Genomic DNA, 17,592 nt, shown 5'->3' with positions numbered 1-17,592 from the left:
TGCTGCAAAGTAGGGCTGCCAACCTCCAGGTGAAGCCTGCAGATCTCCTGGAATTACAATTGATCTCCACACTATACAGGAGAAAATGGCTGCTTTGGAAGGTGGATGCTATGGTATGATGCCCAGCTGAGGTGACTCTCCTTCCCAAGCCATTCCCTTCCCAGGTGCCACCCTCCCCAGCTCTGCCCAAATATCCAGGAATTTCCAAACCTGAATTGACAAACCTACTATTAAGGAGGAAAAGGAGATTGCAGTAGTTATATTTTATGACACTCTGGCTATGTTCAGATATCACACTACTCATGTTTAAGGGGAAAAATAATCACAGACATGGCTAGTTGCTGGCTTACATACATCTTGCTCTTCATCTTTCCTTCCTCCTGTTCCCCATGACACCCAAATACAGGTACAGAGATTAGCCATAGTTACAGTGTAACCCTATGTACAGTTATTCCAGCCTAAATTGTCTGAAATCAGTGGGTTTAGACTGGAGTAGCTGAGGATATGATTGCACCAGTGGTTTCTTCCCCACACACACACTGGGGTACTCAACCAGGTTTTAATCTAGGTTTAGAATCCACACAAGGAGGGGGCACTGAATCAAATCAGACCATGGTCTGCATTCCCACAAAGAGTCAGTTTCAACAGGAATTCTTTGAGCAAGGAGGCAGGAGATGGGAGCCTATGACAACCTGTGGCATCACACTTGGTTCATACATAGTTTCCTGAATCACAGTTTGGTGTGATCTCTGCACACAGCGTCTCTCTCACTTAAATGTCAGATTTTGTATTCTCAGAAGAAGGGTGACTTTTCTTTCTTGCTTCTGTTGTCTGACTTTTTCCCTTTAAAACAGCATGTGGAGATCAGTTTCAATTAGTGAAACCCAGCAGGGTTAGTCCAGTGCTACTCTTAAAGGCCACAGTAACAAACAACAACAAATAGTGTCCCCCTTTCTACTGTTTTCCACTAGACATGTACATCATTGCATGTTGGGTTATTCAAAGTACGATTAATAGGGTTTTGCCAGTTCTTCAGTTTTATGTCTGATACTGTTAACAAGATGACCTGGGATGAAGGGTTTTTTATCTCAGTCATATATTCGTTTTAGTGAATATGCCCAAACTTGGAAATATTTACCATGTCCTTTCTCTTCCTGTCCTTCTGGACCACATGAAGTGGTGGGAAATAGTTCAACTGAATAATGTTTGACATATCAGGTGATATATTTATACCCCAAAAGGATATTTAACAATCTCCAATGGAGTAGTTAAACCTTTATATGGAATCATATCTGAAAGATCTTGTCCAAACCTATGGTCAGATATATTTGCAGTAATTCCAATAAATTTTCCTTAACTCTGAAGCTTGAAACTTTGCTGATATTTTGTAAGTACTGGCTTAGAATATGGCTACTGCTCTATCTATGAATGAAAATCTGCTGTTTGCAAATGTATTAACCTGTGCATTTTAAATTCAACATTAAAGCCAACTACTTTTATTATGATGTGATCAAAAGATTCAATGTAAGTGAGAAATTGAAAAGTGGGAACAGAGGGCATTTCTGCACTGACCACTTTTTCCACATAATTCTTTTTCGACAAAATATTGTCAACCTACACCTCAGGAAATGAATGAAGTGAATTAATCATTCTAATAAATTTTGAACAAAATTCCATTCTAATTAACGTCACTTTAAAAAAAAGGCCAATTCAAGCAATCAAACACTTTCTTTGCACAATGCAGGGACTGCAAGAGACTTTTTAAATGATGCATTTCATTAACAGTTTTTATATTCTCTTTTAAATGTCTAGGTATGAAAAACATTCAATGAGACTCTATATATCTATTTCTCAAGTGTGGTCAGACATCTAAATCTGAGAATCGGGCTCACACTAAGAGAAAGGAGATTTTTCTCCAAACTTGGGTGACCCCCCTCAGTTTGCAGAAAAATCTAAACACAGTAAAAAGCATGGAGGTGCTAAATCTTCGAGACCGCATCACCCCATACGTCCCCACACGGCCTCTTCGTTCAGTGGAGGCCAATTTACTGGTGGTCCCTGGCCCCTCGATGATGCGGCTGGCCTCCACATGGGCCAGGGCCTTTACGGCTCTGGCCCCGGCCTGGTGGAACGCTCTCCCATCAGCTGTCCGTGCCCTGCGGGATCTCAGTGAGTTCCACAGGGCCTGCAAGACGGAGCTGTTCCGCCGGGCCTTTGGAGGGACCAGCCACTGATGGTGCCCCCCCCTTTCTGGCTCCCACATCTGGGCCTGTATCATCCTGGCCAGGGACCTGCCCGTTTCACCTCCACTTGGGGGGAAGCTGATTTAATGTCAGGTTATCGGGCGCCACCTACACCTATACTTATACTTTCATTTAAGTGTTAACGTTTTAGTTAGTTTTTCGCTGCTTTTATAGGTTTTAGCTAATTTATGATGGTTTTATGATTGTATCTATTATATGCTGTACACCGCCCGGAGCCCTTTGGGGATAGGGCGGTATAAAAGCTCAAAGTATAAATAAATAAATAAATAAATAAAATAAATCCCCCCAAAACAAAAACATTACCTGTTCATGTGCAGAGCACTCACCAGAAAGGGGCCTTGTGGGAAGTGTGGCTTTTCCTAGGGACAGTGCTCCAGCCACTGTGGCTCCTGACTACTAGGCCTTTGATGTGGTGGCTGCCAGGGACCTTGGATGAAGAGGCAGATGGTGGCACGGCACTCCACCCTCAGTCAACAGCAGTGACACCACAGAAGGAGGCAGCCTTTGTGGGCTGTGAGAGTGGACCCAAAGCCACAACAGGAACCAGCACAGAAGTTCTTCAGACCCCCTAATGCCATGCTAGCTACAGGAAGTCTGGTTTGCTGCCCCTCACATCCCCCGAGCCCCAGAAGTGTCGTAAAGGAAGACGGCACAGTGACCTGCAGGGCAAGAGGCATAGCCCACACTTAGCAGCCCTTCACCATCCCAGCCTCAACAATGAAGAGAAATGCTTGCAGGAGCAGGACATCTTCAGCTGCTTGACTCGGGCCCTATTTGAAAGAGCCTGGGAAAAGGGAGACCATGCGGAAGCAACGTGTCTACTTGTCACTGGCCTTGCTAGGTTTTCATGTATTGTCTCCTCTGTCCTGACCTTGACCTGTACCGATGGATTCAGGTCTGCTCTATCATCCCTTTGGATTTGACACCTGTGAGGGGAACTTTCCGTGCTGACCTTGGAACCAGAATTGACTACTGAGTACGTCCTATGTGCGTTCATGGCACTAATAACTCACTCACCTATTTGGCTGTTGATACTGTAAATATCACATCCTGATTTGGCCAGAAGACAGGATGAGAGAGATGTCTCCTCAATGAATTTTTGGTTAGTCTTTAGAAAACCATAGTATTACTATTGTTCCACAAATCCAGGATTTTTCCTTTCTTAAGAATTTGACTGAAGACAGAAGAAAGAAATATTACCATATCCCGCTTTAATGTTTTGTTAAACTTTGTTGCAAAGCCATCCAAACCAGGAGTTTCACAAGTCTTAAGAACGTCAATAATAAATTCATCTTCATTAGCTATTATTTTCGTCTCCAGAATTTTTCCATCTCAATCAGTGAGTCTACTGAACTTGCTTCATTAAGATATTCAATAATTTCCCCCAATCATCCTTCTTCACTGCAGAGAGTTTTAAATATGAAGCCTTGGGATTAGTGCGCAATCAGTGTGGGTGATCGTTTGTGTTAATAGGCTAAGAAATGAAGTGCTTGTAAAACTATTGGGATTCGTCATAGTTCTAATTTTCATTTAGCTGTAAGAAATCTCCTAAATATTTCTGGAGAACATAAGAAACATAAGAAGAGCCCTGTTGGATGAGACAAGACATCCATCTAGTCCAGCATCTTGTCTGATACAACGGCTGACCAATTATCCTGAATGGCCAATAAACACTGCATAGAATCCAAGGCCTTTCCCTGATGTTGGCAGAACTGGTATTCACAGGTTTATTGCTTCTGCATGTAGAGCCACTGAGAGACTTCTCCTCCACGAATCGGTCTAATCTCCTTTTAAAATGATCTATTCTTTCAGCCATCACCATTGGCAGCAAGTTACACAATTTAATTATTCAGTGAGTGAAGTACTATTTACTTTTGTCTGCCCTGGATCTACTGCAGAACAACAGCTTCATTGGGTGCCCTGGGTACTAATATTGAAAGAAAGGGAGAAAATGTTCTCTCTGTGGAGAACGGATAAATATATGTCAGGCATGCGCCCTAACTGTGCTGTGGGGTGGATTTATCTTCTCTTCTTTAATGCTGTATCTCAGACTGTGACTCTTACTTCAGAGATAATTAAGGCCCTAAAATGGAGAGGTGGGTGTTGTAGGGGAATAAGTACCCTTTACTGAGCTGGGGGATCCACAGGGATTCAGTCTGGACTGCAAGTTCATTACCAAGATATGAACTATTTATGCGACCTCAGAAATAAAATAGACATTTGCTCTACAGGCTCTGATCCTGGGCACTTTTTCAGTAAAAAAAACAACGTAGTGGTGCTCAGCTAGTCCTTCGATTCCAGAAATATATATATAATTTTCCTTTTATTAAAAAAAAAGACTTTCAATCTGTAGAGGGCAGGTCAACCCAATGCTTCTCAGTGGGAGGTAGACGGGTCTTCTGAGCAGCTAAGGTTCTCATATTTGTGTCTGCGTAGCTACAGAGGTAGCTCGTCAAAACAAACAAACAAACAAACAAACAAACAAACAAACAAACAGGAAAACTATATATTGCTTGAATCGGCCGGACCAGCTGAATACAATGATGTTTGGGGCTGAAAAGGCACCCAGGATGAGGGACTGCAGAGCAAACGTCCTGGGGCAACCTTCAGCAAATGGCAGCAGGAAGAATCCCCTCAGCTGCACACAAAATGTTGGGTGCAAGCTGAGGGTGAAATGACCAGAGAGCAAAATGGTCAGACGGGAAAAATAAGATGCCTCCTGAGCTCTGCATTCTACACAGCCAGGCAGGAGACGTCCTGCAGGCTGCTTGGGGGTGGGGTGGGGTGGGGGAGTGGAGGTGCACTTTGAAGCATTCTCTGAAGAAGATGCCTTGAGCTAAAATAAGGCATCCTGAGGATGTCTTGGGAAGAAAGCTGAGCAGAGTGCCTTCCAAGGACATCTTTTTTAGCATCTCCGGAACGTTCTGCTGTGCGGAAAAGATCATTGTTCCCAAATTCCACCTTCCTCAGGAACTGTCCCCCAAATCTCTCAGCAGTTACTAAGGCAATGCCGGGAACCCTATTCAAGGTGTGATATCTTTCCTATAAATATCAAGAGTGCCTCCTTAGTTTTCTCAGGAATCATGTTGTGCAGTAATAATCTATTCACAGTTAAATAACCTGACTACAGTTTAATTTTTTACAGCCGATAACACAGGGCACTCAAGCAGGGCTTGATTGCACTATTGAGCCAATACTTATTCTCGTGCTTATAGTTAGGTAAAATAGTTTTATGTTTATCTGAAAAGACCATATAATCAACTAATTGGGTGTTAGGTTTGTTATGTAAGACCTTCATACGAATCATCAGATTCTTTGTATGATTACAGATTTCCCTGATCTATCCAATCCACATAGTTCTAAGCTTGCAGGATTTGCCACAATTTGCCAAAAAGGGCATGATTTGCCAAAAAGGGAATGGAAGAACCAAAAAAACTCTGCCTATTAGGAACTGACTGTCAGCAAATTTTAAGCAGGAGATAAGCTATGAAAATCTCCCCCTCTCATGCCCCTTTCATGTACCTATAAACAGTTCCCAAAATACACAATTATGTAAAACAGCAACATTTTTCCTTCAGCATAACAAAGGTAGTATATCCAATTTCTGATTTATTTTTTGTAGAAAAAGAAATCTCTTCAGTAACCAGTCTCTCAAATCAAAATAAATGTATGCGTGCCTGGCTCTAATATATACTAATTCAGCATATTTGGGCCTTGTTGTTCTTTCACATTTGCAGCTTGTGATACCTCGCCAAAGCCACATAAAACTATAACACAGCCACAGATGATTAAAACAAGAATGAGAAAGGTAACCTTTTAAGTCTCAAATGACATTTATCAAGCCCCCTGATTTTAAAAAGATGTTTTCTGTTCAAGAATATGGAACCCATTAGCTAACCCAGAAACACAAACAAACAAAAAAATGTACCAAATGTTGTTCACTATGTATGCATAGGTTCACCTGTAACCAGATGTTGCATTAAAAGACGAATTTCAGAGGAATCAACAGCAGACTCTTTTTTGACACCACATTGCTCCACATACATTGTATAGGAAAATAAATGAAATTCATAGTCATCAGTATGTCGCTCATTCTTTTCATTCCCACAGAAAAATGCAAACATTTTCACATCCTATATTGTTGAGCGATGAGGCATTTATAAATGTTCACATACTGCAGAAATGGGCTGTCTCTATTGCAGGCAGATGTCTTGTCTTCTCACAGAAGGAGCGTATACACATTAAATCAGCAAACAATTTACACACAGTGCATTGTCGAAGGCTTTCACGGCCGGATTCAACTGGTTGTGGTGGGTTTTCCGGGTTTTCCGTAGATCTTGTTCCTAACGTTTCGCTTGCATCTATGCTGGCATCTTCAGAAATGTATCACAGAGAAAAGTCTGCTTCACACTGTTTCATACTGTTTCACACCGTGTTTCAGTGTGAAACAGACTTTTCTCTGTGGTACACCTGTGAAGATGCCAGCAACAGATGCAGGCGAAACGTTAGGAACAAGATCTACCAGACCATGGCCACACAGCCCGGAAAACCCACCACAACCAATTTACACACAATTGTGCCATCTCACATCTACTTACCCTGCCCTGGGGAAAAAACCTTGAAAAATCACTGGGTGAGGCTTAAGGTTGCCATAGATGCTGGACAAGTGATTATTATTGTTGTTATTATCTGGTTAATTATATTCTGCCTCTCTCACTGAGTCACAAGATGGATTACATCAGGGTCCCTGACATGGTGCCTGCCAACACTTTCTCTGGGGCCCATGAAGTGTTTATAGGAAGTAGGTGGGGGCAAGGTAGGGCTTTTGCCCAGAAAGTATTCTGATTATAGGAGATTTGATTGACTGTGCTGATCATCCAAAATGTTTTGTCACCACAGCACAAGGCGAAATGCCTATAGCACTGTTAATGTGGCAACCAAAAGTACAGTTGCCAGGTTGGGATTAGCAAGTGGTAGCAGGTAGGAGGTATGGAAATTGGGGACACATTTTACATCAGTGACTTCACCAACTTCGCAGCATCAATTCTACCATAAGATTCATCAGTAACAAAGAATTGGGGCTTTTCTGCATTCATCTCGAAGTTCCTGTTTCTTTGGGGGGGGGGGGTGTTGAAGTTTCACAAGTTTTCTCTCTCTCTCTTTCTCGTGGTCGATTCAATATCATACCAGTTTTCATGAAGAGTAAAGAGTCGCTGTGTAAATCAGCAGGGAGATAAACCAGATTTAAGCTTCTGCCATATCAAATTGGCTACAAGAGGGAGTAAAACACATGGGTCAATTACCCACTGGTGTTGGGGTGTGTGGTGGGACTGGAAGAGCGTTGGGGCAAAAAATCTTGTCCTGATCCACTTCCTCTTTGTAGTGCGCTGAGAGAGGAGGCGCATTGGTGCAAGATTTCTTGTCCTGATGCACTTCCCCTTGCCTTGGAAGTGCAAGAGCACTTCTGACGTGACTTTTCGTGCCAGAGTGGGGTGAGGGCAGGGAACCAGCTCCAGTGCGTAATCAGCCAGGCAGAACTTTATAAAAACACCAAAGAAACAGGAACTTCAAGATGAGGAAAAAGAGAATGTGGAAAAGCCCTAACTCTAGGAGTCAAACACTCTGGGTTTGCTTCTGGTTTTTGTCCAGAAGTGACTTCTAGGTTTTGCTCAAAAGTTATATAACATCACTTTTTAAAAAATGCTTCTCATACTGCTGCTGCTTGGAGCAACTGTGGACAACAGGGTTTGCCAGTGGGAGACCTCTTGCCATGGCGGGAGATCTGGCAAGACGAACCGGATATCACTTCCCTGTTTTTTCCTGCTAAACAGTGAACAAACTATGTGTGGGGGCGGGGGAGGGGAGAGAACAGACAGGGACGGGACCGGAGGTTGCTCGCCATAGCAGGGAACCTGGTAAGCCTAGATACCATAGAATCTACCTTCTGAAGCTGCCATTTTCTCCAGAGGAAGTGATCTCTGTAGTTTGGAGATCAGCTGTATTTCTGGGAGAATGACTCCCCGTTCCAACTTGAGGCTGGTAAGCCTCTGCCCAGGTGCCTAATATCTGTGGCTACTGCTGACTGAAGCAGTCAAATATTCCTCTGCCAGACCCAAATCTATTTGCTTATTTGTGAATAAACACTTGGAAATATTCAGTGGAAATATTCAGCATTTGGTGGGGATGCCTGCAAAATCTGAATATATGAATGCGCACACCCGTAATGAGCCTCATGGTGCAGAGTACGGCAGTCAAAGCTCTGCTCATGTCCTGAGTTCTATCCTGACAGAAGTTGATTTCAGATAGCTGGCTCAAAGTTGACTCAGCCTTCCATTCTTCTGAGGTTGGCAAAACGAGGACCCAGCTTGCTGAGGGTAAAGTGCAGACAACTGGGGAAGGCAATGGCAAACCACCTCATAAACAGTCTGCTCAATCAACATTATCACGTGATGTCACCCTATGGGTCAGTAATGACCTGGTGCTTACATACAGGACTACCTCTCCTTTTTCTTTTTTTACACAGAATCTTTAAATAGAAGATACAATTTATCCAGAATCTCTCTTTCCTGAAAATTACCGCTCCCAGACTTGATCAACATGACTTCTTGCCAGGACTGATCAACTGTTATCTATTGGGAGGTCCCTTTCCCTAACCCCTTCCCCTCTCTGCATCTGAAGCCTCTGCCTTCCCCGGGGTCTCAACTAGAACCACAGAGATGGACAAGGAGGACAAAGCAACTGTGGACTCCCTGGGTCCTTACACCCACCATCATAAAGATAGGGTTTGTAGCTTTGTTACCTGCATCAGAGAATTTGACTGCCACTTTGAGCCAGGTCCAATTTTAAAGGAAACTGTGCCAACCTAGAAGTGTGCAAGTTTTTTTAAAGATGGTTTGTTTATCAACTCTCCTGCTTGAAATTTGTCACCATCATTGGCAATAACCAAAGATAATCGAAGAGAAATGGTGTTCACACAGAGCATCCGCATTTAGAGTATGTCATGTCAGTTTGTTATTTGAAAAGCTACCCTGGTAAGGTCAGAATTTCAGAACTTTGCAGTTTGACTGTAGAAGTGGCAGCTAGCTCATGATTTCTTCTCCGTAACCTCTCAGAAGCACACCTGTCATACCAAAGGCTACAAAACTATGATGTATTTATTAAATTTGAAAACTCAGCAAGGTGACTGGATTCTTACAGCTTGAGTACATAGAAAAGGAAAATACATTATGATAATCTGGGAGAAAGGGAGAAGAAAGAATATTCTATTTTCCCCCTCAGCTGCCACAAAAGTATAGGTTTGCTTTCTAAAAACTGCAACCACTCCATTTGTTAAACTATAAGATCTTTTCAGCTATAAATCCTTTATCCCTTAAGGAATTCTGCATCTCTGCCTGTCTTTCTCCAGCCAGGATTCTTACCTTGCATCTTTCAGTAAATTCCTTTTCTAGCAGAATCTTGTAGGTGCTTCAAAACCAAAGCACTTTGGGGCTAATGGTGCCTTTTCTGTATTCTAAAAGACAAATCAAAAGGCTCTTGTCTTTCTGGGAGAAGTTTTAGACGGGGAGAGAAAAACAACAGTTCTGGAAAAGGAGGAGGAACTAGTCTGGATCAAACCATTTCACGCCCATTTGGAGCCTTTTGCTGCACAAAAGTTAAATCTGAGCATGGAAAGCTTTTTTCCCCATCCCGGAAATCAGTAAAAACCAAAACCAACACTGAGCTCACAAGAAATGTTTCTTCCATGTGCTCTGCTAGCTAGACAGACATTGTGAGCCATGGCAGAGAAACATGCAATGTTTATAAATACAATATGGCTTATGTTGCCATACACTCTCAACGAGTCGCGGGGGGGGCGGGGGGGTTGGGGGTTGGCAGACAGAAATGCAACGGGAGAAACGAGGCTGGTCCTCTTCAGCAAGTCTGAGCAAAGCAGACCTGCATTCACTTCTTCCACTAAAATAATCTACATTTGTTGGAAGAAGGCGAACCAGAGAAGCACCATATGCAACCCTTTATGTGCATTCTTAGCAACCTCAGCTGTACCAGACTTTACAACACTAAATGCTTAAATATTTGCTCTCCTTGCCAGACGGGGCTCTGATTTCGCAAGCCTGAAGCAACTCATTTGGTAGTAAATCCATCTGCTGGGATTGTCGTCCATCCTGGATCATGATAAAATTTTAAGTGCCGATCCAGGAGTCTTGCCTGGCTTCTCTTTCCTTGCATTTAAGCAACAAGCACCTCGGTTGCTTTCTTTTAATGTCTTTCACTTTTTGGCTTTTAAACTCTTTCACTTTTTCCTGTAATTCTTTCATCCTGTTCTCTGTTTTCACCTAAAACATTTCCTTCTGGCCTCATTTCTGTCTAGTATTTGGCACTTCCTCTTCCATGTCTCTATATTTGGATCTCCTGCCTTGAATGAGATTGTAAACCTGTGTGCTAGGAGGTTGTTGTTAGTTTCACTGGCATAAGGGAGGCTAGGTAGCCTGCTTCAGAAGGAGACCTCCACTAGCTCTGGTCATTGCTGCTCAGCTGGGCAGTGAGAGGAAATGTCGGGAGAAACGGGGGGGGGGGGGGGAAAATCAGTATCACACCAATACAATGACATCACTTTCAGTGCAACCCAAACTTGATGTAATCTACCACTTCTGAATGCTAGACCATTGTCCTCACACAATTACATTATTTCCGGGTTGCACTAGAAATTACATCATAATGTCAAGAGATGCTCAAGTGTTCACCCAAATTCTATGGTTAAACAACATTAGGTTGAATGATAGAATGTCAGCCTACACAATGGGAAGGTACTGGTGATTCCCCACTCTCCCACCCCCATCCCTATCATTTGCCAGTCTTTGCATACAGCATCTATTATACTTTGAGTACTGCAGGAGTCATACAAAATGATGAACATCTTCTACAAGTCAGGTGCACAAACATGGATTTTTAGGAAGTTCATGTTGTTGTGGGTAGAGTGTGGTGCAGTTGGGCTTGACGACATGGTTCCAGGCACTGCTGCTGGTTATGATGCAACCGTTGACTTTTCATTCTGAAGATTCACTTGGAAATGTGGGAGCTCCACCAACTAGCTACAATAGTGGGAAAACAGTCATATTTCCCAGAAGGGCTTTCATATTTCTCTAATTAAGTCTGGAACCCTTGAGCTGAGCATCAACATATCAAAATGCATCAAGCCCTTCCGATGAACAGCACCATTATGCTTCCTAGAGGTCTCTCATTGCAGATCCTCCTAGTAGAGAACAGATATTCTCCAGAAGTAAGGGAAGTATGTATATACAACCCTCAGGTATCATAGAGTAGAAAGTCATTTGGGCACGCTGCCATTTTCCTGCTAGGACAAGAGATTTTGCCCATTGACAGAGATCCTCTATTTCAGTAGTTTTCAGGCCTCAAAGGTGTCCATATGCAGTAATACTATATGACAATTATATAGAGGGATCATTGTTTTCTTTATGCATCTCGTTAATATATTTTTAATTGGTCACAGTTCTTCAGGATGAAGAAGCAGGCAAATGACTCTACCCCGGAGGAAAAGAGCAAAGCAAAAAAAAATTATACTGATATTTCAGTTGACATTCAAAACAAAACAAAAATCACACAGGAAGTTCTCATTAAAATATCACAAGAATCCAATCCAAATGAAGCAATCGATCATATCTGCACAAGTTCTGGCTTTGGCCTCTGCCTCCTTTTAATTAGCCCTCCACTATCATTCTCATTTACACATACCGCTGTCATCAGATTCATCAGCCTGGGAGGGGGGCACAGAATCTGCAGCATCTTTGTGGAACTTTTTCGAATTGTTTATTTAACCACTGCTCTCTCCTAAAGGAAGTTCTTCTCAACACATAAATGCTGGAAAAAATGCTGGTGATGGGTTTGGGTGGGGCAGGGGTGGCTGCAACCTGTGGCTCTCCAGATGTTCATGGACTACAAATCCCATCAGCCCCTGCCAGCATGGCCAATTCAAAATTCCAGACCTGCATAAATTTCTTGCAGATCCCTTGAATTTGGCACATGGTGTTGCAACCAAGTGACATGCTTTTGCTTCTCATCCGGCCTATGGCTCAACCCGCCCATGCTGAGAAGCCACACATCTGCTGAAGAGATTCTTCCAAGGATAACAGTAAAGTTTCCCCTTCAGTCGTGTCTGACCCTGGGGTACCACTGCGAGCAGTGATTTCATAGGCAAGCCTCTTTTGTGGGGTAGTTTGCCATTGCTTTCACTGGCTATTCTTTACCCCCTAGCTATGAGAGAGGTACTCATTTACCGACCAAGAAATGAATGGATGGATGAGTTGACCATGAGCCAGCTGCCAGGATATCTGACCCACAGGGGGCTCAAACTCCTGACCGTGTGAGTGGCAGTGCAAGCACTTAACCACTACACTATGCGGCTCTTCTTCCAAGGATAGTGGAGGTTAAATTGACACGATAATGTTTTGGCTGGGGAAAAAGATAACAAGGTTCCTTCCCTTCCATTTGCTACTCCTGTTTACCATGTCTATGGCTGATCTGTTGCATTTACAAACACAATGTCCCAATAAGGCAGGTCACTATGGCTGTAGTCTCAGAGCCTGCACAGGCAGGCTGACATTTTCTCTATCTGGGAAAAGTCATAGTAGACCACTTCCCTGGAAGGCCGCTGAGAAGAGGAGCAGAGCAGGGACTGCTTAATTTGAACTAAGCCAATGCCATGATGATGGATACAGGCATCCCTGCTAACTTCTCTTGTGCTACTGGAGTCGAGAGATAATTTGCCCCTATGTAGAACTAATACTTGCTCAAAGCAGTGCAGGCAAACCAATGGCAGAAGGGCACTGGCAGTTCAGAAATCAGCATCCTAGGAGCTTCAGGCCCTCAGTTGGAAGACACAGAATCATAGAGCTGGACGAGACCGCAAGGGCCATCAAGCCCAACTCCCTGCCATGCAGGAACACACAATCAAAGAACTCCCGACATATGATAATCCAGCCTCTGTTTAAAAACCTCCAAAGAAGGAGACTCCACCACTCTCCGATGCAATGGCATACAGCGAAATGACTTACTAACAACTCCTTTGTTTGGAGAGATCATCTATGTGTTGTTGAGCTTCAGCTAAAATTAAACTGCTTTGTAGTTGGGATTAGCGAAGCATCTGGCCACTGGAGGGCAACCTTCACAAGAAAGTTTAGCCATGGGGGTGGGGGGGAATGATTTTTTAAAGTTATCAAGCTGTGGATTTTTCCTATTTTTTGGGGAAAAAAATGATTCTGACTAGTTATGAGCATTCTCACCATTTATGTAAGAGTCCCAAATAACTGGAAGAATAGTAACAGTGCAAGCAAGAACAATGCAGAGGAGAAAGGCTATGCAAAGACAGAGAAAATAAGGAAGTAAAATGTGACTACTAGGAGGTTTTGGGGGAGGGAAGGCAGCCTGGTATAGCTAGATCTCATTAGATCGTGGAAGCGGAGCTGGGTCAGGACTTGAATGAAAGCACACTGAAGAAGACTCAGCAGAAGAAGGCAGGGGCAAACAACCGCTGGCTTATCACCTGCCTCGAAAGTAGCTTGCTTAGGTTGTCAGAAATCAGCTGTGACCTGATGGCACTTTACACACACAGGGAGAGAAATTTTAAGCTTGCCTGCTCAGAAGCATGTCTCAATTTATTTAATGTGGCTTTCTCCCAGGAAGGAGTTGATGGTTTTGAAAGCAGAATCACAGCTCAAATGATCAAGTATAGTAAGAAGATATAACAACCTACACCTGAATTTTAGACATGGCTTTTACATTATTTCATTCCTCCTAGAAGACGACGAAACAAAGTAGGCAGAAGGGAGAAGAATGTTATACACAGTTATACACACACACGCACATATATATTGGCCGCTGATAACGTTTTCCATATAAAGCGAAGCTTGTCTGTTTCAATAGAAATAGTCAGGGGAAGAGAAGGCACAGAAGATCTTTAAAACCCATCTGCTCATTACGAATAGACAATACAGTGGGAAGTGGGAAGATGTGAAGTTATGGGTTGAAAGCAATAAGGGGGTGAAAAGATCCTTCATTTGGTCTTCCTGGCTTCAAAGGAGTTTCAGTCCTACAAGGAACATGACACCTTTCCTGATCGGAGATTCACTTCTGCTGAATAGTCAACATGGGCACTCTAGAAGGCAACATTTCTGGAAGTTCCTTTCAAACTGATGCCCCCCCCCCCCCCCAGACCAGTGGTGGGATTCAGCAGGTTCGCACCACTTCGGCAGAACCGGTTGTTAAAATGGTGCTTGTAAACAATCAGTTGATAACTTATTTGAATCCCACCACTGGAACTGGTTGTTAAATTATTTGAATCCCACCACTGTTCCAGACCCCTTTAAACCACATGCTCAAAAGCCAAATGACCCACCGTTGTGGTACAGTTCAGAGGTTCAGAAAGAAAAGAGCTAATTAGAACTGTACAGACTATTGCAGGCTTGTCCCCAACTGTTTCCAATCCTATGCACTGCCCATTCCTAAAGTAGCAAGTGTCTCTATTGCCCAGTGTTGCATTATAAGAAGAGATATATCTCAAGAGCCACCCTATTCCCTAACCCCCTTGACTGCTAAAAGAGAGTTTGCCTGTCATACCAGAATGCAACCTCCAGAAGCTACAAAGTTCCTCTCAAATTCATCCCACACATTTAACATTGAAGTGAAACAAACAAACCCTCCTGCCTACTCAATTAGAACCACGGCCAAAAGGAGAACGCCAATGAAAGGCATCTGATTCATCCTCCCTCCAGCCTCTTCAGATCCACTCCCTCCTTGTACTGATTTTCTATGATGGGTCAATACAACACAAGCAGGTAATGGAGCTTCTCTCGATCCGGCTTGCCTGTTTCTGTTTCTTACCTGAAAGAAGTGCTGCTTGAATGCGAATGAGAGCCCGGCCATCTCCCCGATGGCCGCCCCAGTTTAACTCTGCTTAGCTTGTGAAAGCTAATAACATCGCAGCTCCAAGAGAGAGCTGGCTGCGGCTCAGGAAATGAATTCTCTTGGCAGAGGCACACATTTTAACATGCCACCTGCAGTGTGACATACCTCCACAGAGTCACTGGCGAGCCGGGCCAAAGTCTAGCGAAAAAGTTTCCCGGAAAGCAAAACCTCATTGCTCTCCTCCTACTGAAATAGAAGTTACCAGCCCCTGCTACGTTAATAACTTCAGCAATGCTTTAATGCGCTGAGGCGCAAGATGCAAAGCACCATGGCATGCGCTCAAGCATCTCTGAAACAGATGCACTATTATAAGTCCATATTTTTACAGGTGCTTTCCCACAAAAGTTGACATCCACTTCAAAGCGCTATATGACCTACTCAGAACCAAATGGTCTGCTAACTGAATATTTTCTTTGACCTAGTCCAGTTTAATACATTTTCTCAAGAACACTTTTTAAAAACGTAGGGAAGACTTTGCCAAGGAAGCGGTATGCCTGCTGTTTTTGATGCACAGCAAAAACTTGCCCCGATTTGCCCCAACAGGAATTGATTAGCCAAGGAAGTATAGTAGATAGATGAGTTGGTATACAAGTCTGAGAAGAACTGTTGCTTGTTATACTAATTCGAAAGAAAACTTAGCACCAGTAAAAAGACTTCACACTAGAACCAGGTGAAGCTTCTCTGGGCTCTAATTGGAATTAGACCTGGGAAAGCTGAGCTGTTTACATAAAAATTAGCTGGGCCTTTTTCAAGCCCAGAGCCAAACATGCAGCTACTTGGAAAAGTAATCCCTCCCTTCATTGTTGCCACTTTCTTTGCGGCATGTGGCAGCCACGCAGATAAGGCCAGATAACCACCCTCATACAGGGAGTCGCCCAGCCCTTCTCACTTGTAGTCTTTCCTCCCTTCCTCAGTGACTGCTTCAGCAGCATCCAGGCATCGGTGTCAAACTCGCAGCCTCCAGATGTTATGGACTACAGTTCCCACCATCCTCTGCCAGCATCATGCTGGCAGGGGATGATGGGAACTTTAGTCCATAACATCTGGAGGGCTGCGAGTTTGACACCTGTGACGGTATGCCTGGGATATCTTTGGAAAAGTAGTCTGCAGAATGTGCATCACCTGATTTCAGGTACAACGAACAGTGGTGGGATTCAGCAGGTTCGCACCACTTCGGCAGAATGTTAAAATGGTGCTTGTAAACAACCAGTTGCTAAATTATTTGAATCCCACCACCAGAACCGGTTGTTACGTTATTTGAATCCCACCACTGACTACGAGGAGTTCCTTTCCTTTTCCAGCATGCTTGGTTATGCCTCATTAATTAAGGAAGAGGGAGAGGGAGACAGACTCATTTCTCACCCACCTGTGGACAGGCCGGTTGACTAGCACTGTCAATTGCCACAAGCAAAATGTGGCAAAAGGAGTGGATACTGTCCGAGTCAGAGAAGAATCCAGGGCTGTAATTATGAACCACCAAAGCTTGAATTCTGAGCCCAGGGAATGTTAGTTTTGGAGGAATCTCTATTTGTGAATGCCAATCTCTATATGTGAAGGCCAATATTTGAAAGATCAAGAAGCCTATTTAGACTCCTCCCTTTGAAACATACACAAATCAATGGCAACAAAAAGTTTGCCTACGTTTGCATCCACTTAGAACAGAAGCATGTGAGATACAAACATGTTCCATATATCAAATTTCAAGTAGTGATTGAAGAGGTTTTTTAAAAACTCTGTTCTGCTGAATTTAACTACCTCACACCTGATTCTCTGCAGAGCTTGGCTTGCTTATCTTAATTAACTGATAAGCAACTTAACGATAGTGGTGAAGTAATAGCTGCTTTGAAAGGTATATTTTGCTTTTATTAACTGCAAACAATCCATTCATTCATATCTATTCTACCTTCCACCAGTGGAGTGAAAAGCAGGTAAAATCAGCATAAAACTATATACCATTTCAGCCAATTAAAAAGATAAGGGAGACTTGGAAAAACAATCACGAGCAATTATGCAGAGCTGAAGGTTTTTACAGTCCCAACAATTCTGTGGTAGAACATTTTGTTGTGTTTCACACACTATAGGAGTGGCTTAAATTTAGTGAAACCCTATGTAGCAAGTGACATGAAATTGGGAAGAAAAGCAAACCAGAGAGGATTGACTACAGATACCTGTATGCTTCAGTGTACCTTAATATCCTAGGTCCACAAGGCCTGTATTTTGTAACCAAGCAAGTAATTGGGGTACAACAACTCCAGTGTATAAGTGGAACATGCCCACTTGCAAAGGCTTGGTATATTCACTCCAGCAACAGCCATTGCATTGTACAGAAAGGGAACTTGGGCTTCTCCTG

General features: G+C 43.2%; 1 protein-coding gene across 13 annotated transcripts in view; it reads right to left on the bottom strand.

The window, feature by feature from the left end:
- The window catches only part of KIAA1217 (KIAA1217 ortholog), a 443,164-nt gene that overhangs the window by 70,274 nt on the left and 355,298 nt on the right, over positions 1-17,592 (bottom strand). Inside the window, exon 1 of one of the 13 annotated variants that reach the window (XM_048510268.1) lies at positions 15,159-15,232. The exons of the other annotated variants lie outside the window; for them this stretch is intronic. Coding sequence (XP_048366225.1) covers positions 15,159-15,200 — 42 coding nt within the window. The 5' untranslated portion in view covers positions 15,201-15,232. Of the gene's footprint in view, positions 1-15,158; positions 15,233-17,592 lie in introns of those variants that run through there. 13 annotated transcript variants of the gene reach the window in all.

Source organism: Sphaerodactylus townsendi, linkage group LG11 (genome assembly GCF_021028975.2).
Source record: "Sphaerodactylus townsendi isolate TG3544 linkage group LG11, MPM_Stown_v2.3, whole genome shotgun sequence".
Taxonomy (NCBI): Eukaryota; Metazoa; Chordata; class Lepidosauria; order Squamata; family Sphaerodactylidae; genus Sphaerodactylus; species Sphaerodactylus townsendi.
The sequence above is the reverse complement of the archived record's forward strand: the minus strand, read 5'-3'. Positions and strand labels throughout refer to the sequence as shown.